Here is a 5,235-nt window from a genome sequence, read left to right as displayed (position 1 = left end):
AATCATCCCTCCAGCTAAATCTCTAAAAAGGGGTCCCTTAGGATCCCTGCGACAGGAGTTAACCCTCCGACACTCGGCCAGGCGGTGAACGACGGTGGCTGGGGCGAAGGGGAAATTCTAGGGTGCCGCTATGATGTGCTTGTGTTGTGGTTGAGTGTGTTTGTGCAGGTGGGTAGAAATGGATGCAACCGAAAATGGGAAGTTGGGACTCAGCCGGGAAGGCGGCCGATGCATGGCCGTGGCAGGCGGTCGGAAGAAGGGGAACATAGAGCAAGAGGGGGAGCCAGAGTGAGGCGGACGAGGATGCTTACCGGAAGTCGAAGCAGACATGGAGGGAAGATTTCTTGCTCGGGGAGGAAAATGGTGGCTGCTGTGAGGGAATAAGCTCAAGCTTTGTTGGGTTTCTCGTGCACGCCGGCAAGCCCAGCGGCGGATTCTGGTCCCACATTCTGTCTCAGTGGCTAGATGGGATATGGTGCAAAATGTAGAGATGATGGTCGGGTCCACTATCGGTGACAGGTAGTCACATTCTGTCTCAGTTGCTAGGTGGGATATGATGCAAATTGTAGAGATGATGGTCGGGTCCACTATCGGTGACAAGTAGAAAGAAATATAGAGAATGATGTATTGAGAATATGTTGGAAAGGAAGATGATTTATAGAGTGAATATTATTAGGAAGATATAAGAAGTGAGTTTTAGAGAGACTTTTAGAGATGCTCAAATACAGTTTCAATCGGACAAGGATGTAAGTCTGGTATTTTTAGTTCATTGGATCGATTATTTGACTAAAAAAATTAAAAAATTAAAATTCATTCACATCTAATTAAATTAAAAAAATAAATAGTGATAAAAAACTACACACTTGCAATCCTAAACGCGGGCGATGCATGTACCAGGTAAGTTCGTGCCTTGATGAGTGGCGTGCCGCCGACAAATACGGCCGGGAAGGACGGGCCGGTGCTCATTGGTCATCGCGCCCGCGCGCCCACCTAAACCACTCGCCGGGAAGAAGAGGTAAAGCCAAACCAGACCAAGTCGCCGTCGTCTCGTCCTCGTCGTTGGCTTCTTCCAAATCCTCCAGCCATCCGCCACGGAAAAAAACGAGCCTAACTTTGAGAGCCTCCGTGTGTTACTACAAATGGGTCCAGCACAGAGCCGGAGGAAACAGCATATGGCCCACAGGTCATTAGCAGTTTCGGCATGAGGTGGTGGGCGCCCGTTGTTTAATCTTGGGTTGGTGGCGTGGCACGATGCCGGGACGGCAAATCGTTGCAGAGAAAAAAGAGAGAGGGGGGGGGGGGGGGCGAACAGGAGGAAAGTTGCGATGATTAATTGGCGGGGAAGCCATCATTAAAATACGTTCATCGCATGAAGCGGGAGGAGGAGAGCCGGTATAAGAACGCGGCGTCGTGGGCAGCCGTCGTGAGGTGAGGCTCTCAGCCGACGCTTCCTCCTCTCCCTGCCTTCTTCCTCGTCACAACTCCCGCCGAGTCCTCGGCGCCGTTGACAGAACACCTCTCCCTCTCCTCAGCTCGGACGACGGCCGCCGTCGCATCAAGGTGCGTACAGTGCCATGCTCAATCTCTCTCTCTCTTTCTCTCTCTCTCTCTCTCTCTATGATTTCCGCTCTATCAGTGCTTCTATTCGCCATATTCGAGATCATCGATCATGTCATATATTTTGCCGGTGAGAGTTAGCGGTGGTCATTGTGTCGGTAGGGTGAAGGCTAGAGATTTCTTGACGCACCGGCCCACAGACAAGAGCGTCCAGGCCGGGACAGATCTGCAATGAGCAACCGCCACTGTTCATTCCTTCCGTTTCTTTCCTATCCTTTCCTCTTTTGTTCTGGTCTTCTTTCTGTTCTCTCGCATGGCTGCTCGGGGACTGCGTGACCATGCCATCGTCTCATCTCCTCCTCGCGGATCCATCCTGTAATGGCCAAAAAAGGTCAGCAGTTGTGGTGGCTGCACCTGGAGATCTATTATTGTTAGGTTGGTAGTTGGTTCTTCGGTGTGTGGCAGGAGCTAGCATTACAAGCATAGGGACAACTGCATTTTCAGCAGCATACTGCATCCAGATAACGGATTAGATGGATTACGCATTCAGGCTTGGGGCGAGGCGCCCCCCCCCCCCCCCCGCCGTTTCTTTCCACTTCTGCTGACACAGTGACACCCTGATCAGCCGCTCTCCTCCACCTGCATTTGCCGTCTTCTTCGTCACCTACCCGATAAAACCATCCATCACCGCTCCACCCGGGGGTTAAAATGTCAGGTCGTCCTTATCCCAATTGCCTTCAAATCCGAGCCGCTGCTCCTCGCATCTTTCTATATATACACGGTGCACGATGCTGCAGCCTGTGCAGACTACAGATGCCATGCCATGACCTGTGAGGTTGCACGGGTGGAAGCTGTCTTGGGACACATGGCGTCCGCGTAGGCAGGGGCCTAGGCCAGGGGAGGGGGGAGGGGTTGTCTTGTCTTGCAGTTCAGTGGCCATTCCTGAATAGCCTCCGTGACCAAAGGGTCTGGATCGGATCAGGTCATCTCACCGTTTTCGGTTGCTTGCTGCATTTTGACAGGGTGAGGAGCTGAGATAGGAGGGGGACCGCAGCCATGAAGGCGCTCATTCTCGTGGGAGGCTTCGGCACTCGCCTGCGGCCGCTGACGCTCAGTGTGCCCAAGCCGCTCGTCGATTTCGGCAACAAGCCCATGATCCTGCATCAGGTCAGCACAAATGCTCCATCTTTGAGATAAATTTCAGTTCTTCAGGCGTGAAAAACTGTGTAAGGAGAAGTCAATTTGTGGGAAGTCACAATGATTGACCAGTCTGAGTTGTTATAAGCATAGTTTATGGCCTCCCTATCATCCTCTGAGTAGGTGGATCCATGTAAATAGATTCCTCACAGAAATTGTCGTCTACCTGTACCACTGTTTGTGTGTTTCTTGGTGACAAATAATTGTAGCAATAAAAAACAAGGACGGCTTTGATTTCAAGTAACCAAAAGACAAGCAAATATCACATTCAGGCTTCCTGTTGTTGACTTGATATTTGATTGTTGCCTTGAAATAAAATTGATATTTGATTGTTCCAGTGAATCTTGAACTGAATTTACTGAATTTCGTGATACCCAGATCGAGGCTCTGAAGGAAGTTGGAGTTACAGAAGTTGTCCTTGCCATCAATTACCAGCCTGAGGTAACCAACCTGCCTCGCAATGGCGCGCACATGAACTTTCGTGCATTTGTCGGACGCCTGGATCTCACTGGCGCGCCCTGTTTGCTTTTGGTCAAATCGCAGGTGATGCTCAACTTTCTCAAGGACTTCGAGAGCAAGCTTGGCATCAAGATCACCTGCTCCCAGGAGACAGAGCCGCTGGGAACCGCCGGACCGCTGGCCCTGGCCCGCGACAAGCTCGTCGACGGCTCCGGCGACCCTTTCTTCGTCCTCAACAGCGACGTGATCAGCGAGTACCCGTTCGCGGAGCTCATCCAGTTCCACAAGGCCCACGGTGGCGAGGCCACGATCATGGTGACCAAGGTCGATGAGCCTTCGAAGTACGGCGTGGTGGTCACGGAGGAGGGGACCGGGAAGGTGGAGCGGTTCGTGGAGAAGCCCAAGGTGTTCGTGGGCAACAAGATCAACGCCGGCATCTACCTGCTGAACCCATCCGTGCTCGACCGCATCGAGCTGAAGCCGACGTCCATCGAGAAGGAGATTTTCCCGCGCATCGCAGCCGACGCCGGCCTGTTCGCCATGGTGCTCCCGGGGTTCTGGATGGACATTGGGCAGCCGAGGGACTACATCACGGGCCTGCGCCTCTACCTGGACTCCCTGCGGAAGAAGGCGCCCGCCATGCTCGCGTCGGGCGCGCACGTCCTGGGCAACGTGCTGGTCCACGAGACCGCAGTCATCGGGGAGGGTTGCCTGATCGGGCCCGACGTCGCCATCGGTCCCGGGTGCGTGGTGGAGGCCGGGGTGCGGCTGTCCCGGTGCACGGTGATGCGCGGCGCGCGTGTGAAGCAGCACGCCTGCGTCTCCAGCGGCATCATCGGGTGGCACTCCACCGTCGGCAAGTGGGCGCGCGTGGAGAACATGACCATTCTCGGCGAGGACGTGCACGTCTGCGACGAGATATACAGCAACGGAGGCGTCGTACTCCCGCACAAGGAGATCAAGTCCAGCATCCTCAAGCCCGAGATCGTCATGTGAGGTTCCAAGCGCGCCTACAAGGGTCCCCATGCATCCCGTATGCTTCATATGTTTGTTGTTTGATTTGTTGATCGGTTGTCTACAAGTGTAACAAGTTGTCCGGACTCCCAAGTAGTATCTATCAAGCTATATCTATATGGTCAGACGAGTCTCGTCTCGAGTTCCTGTCTGGGATTGTAGATAGGTAGCCGGTGAATGAAAGAAACAGAAGTTTTCTTTGTCAATCAGGCGAACATCTGAGTCCTTTGCCGTGCATCCTTCTTGCATGTCACAAAGTGGATGTATTCTCAGCGGAATCTTACAGCTTCCTATTTTCGTTGCAAACTTCACTGCTTACATCGTTCGACTGAGGCATGAGCTATTCTCCATGTGAAAATTTCTACAGAAATACTAGACATCCGTCGCATGAAACATCTTTTTTTGCACAATACGTCGAAGCTGCTGGTCCACTGTCCGTACCTGTAGATCCTCGGGTTCTTGCAATATCTTTCAGATTCTCCGTTGTCCTTAGGGGTAGCAACAGACAAATTGGAGCCAGATGGAGCAATAGCGTATCCAATCCAAAACCTAAAACCGGATCTGGACCCGAAGATCAAACCGAGTGTAAATCCACCCTGTCCCCAACCCCAGCAGGGACCTGCGACTCGCCGGCCGGCCATGAGACTAGGAGAGTGGGGAGGAGACGACGAGGGGATTAAGGTGGCCAGGCAGGCCGCAGCTGAGGGGCCAAGGGGGAGCAGCGAAGGCCTTGAAGGGGAAGCGCTGCCATGATGCCACTTTGTCACACTGCACAGAGGAATTCCGATTTGGTGGAGGCGAGGCAGGCAACCTGTAGCCGAGGGGCCTAGGGGAGCAAGGGAGACTAGGAGAGGAGGCGTACCTATTGACAGGGGTGGGTGGATCGGTGGAGGTGAGGTCGAGCACACCCCAGAGGCGGGTCAAGGGTCGCCACTGCCAAGCTCCGCACCTTCTCACGGTCAGGGTCACGCGTGAAGCCACCGCCCACCCGCCGCAAAGCCCATATTG

General features: G+C 53.6%; 1 protein-coding gene across 2 annotated transcripts; it reads left to right on the top strand.

The window, feature by feature from the left end:
- The first annotated feature begins 1,291 nt into the window (after positions 1-1,291).
- On the top strand, positions 1,292-4,433 carry LOC133912145 (probable mannose-1-phosphate guanylyltransferase 1). Of its 2 annotated transcripts, none has more exons than XM_062354739.1 (4): positions 1,292-1,560; positions 2,580-2,724; positions 3,133-3,195; positions 3,298-4,433. In XM_062354739.1, the coding sequence occupies exons 2-4, from the start codon at positions 2,614-2,616 to the stop codon at positions 4,207-4,209; spliced, it is 1,086 nt and encodes a 361-aa protein (XP_062210723.1). In that variant the 5' UTR covers positions 1,292-1,560; positions 2,580-2,613; the 3' UTR covers positions 4,210-4,433. The 2 variants fall into 2 exon arrangements, with proteins under 2 accessions (XP_062210723.1, XP_062210724.1); XM_062354740.1 differs by having other exon boundaries at positions 1,294-1,428.
- The last annotated feature ends 802 nt before the right edge of the window (positions 4,434-5,235 follow it).

This window comes from Phragmites australis, chromosome 3, assembly GCF_958298935.1.
Source record: "Phragmites australis chromosome 3, lpPhrAust1.1, whole genome shotgun sequence".
Lineage (NCBI taxonomy): Eukaryota > Viridiplantae > Streptophyta > Magnoliopsida > Poales > Poaceae > Phragmites > Phragmites australis.
Note: the sequence above shows the minus strand (reverse complement) of the source record. Positions and strands in the feature narration are given on the sequence as shown.

Coding starts and splice junctions, on each gene's coding strand:
- LOC133912145 (XM_062354739.1), top strand. CDS start 2,614: ATGAAGGCGCTCATTCTCGTGGGAGGCTTCGGCACTCGCCTGCGGCCG. Junction 2,725..3,132: donor AGCCCATGATCCTGCATCAG/GTCAGCACAAAT, acceptor CGTGATACCCAG/ATCGAGGCTCTGAAGGAAGT. Junction 3,196..3,297: donor CCATCAATTACCAGCCTGAG/GTAACCAACCTG, acceptor GTCAAATCGCAG/GTGATGCTCAACTTTCTCAA.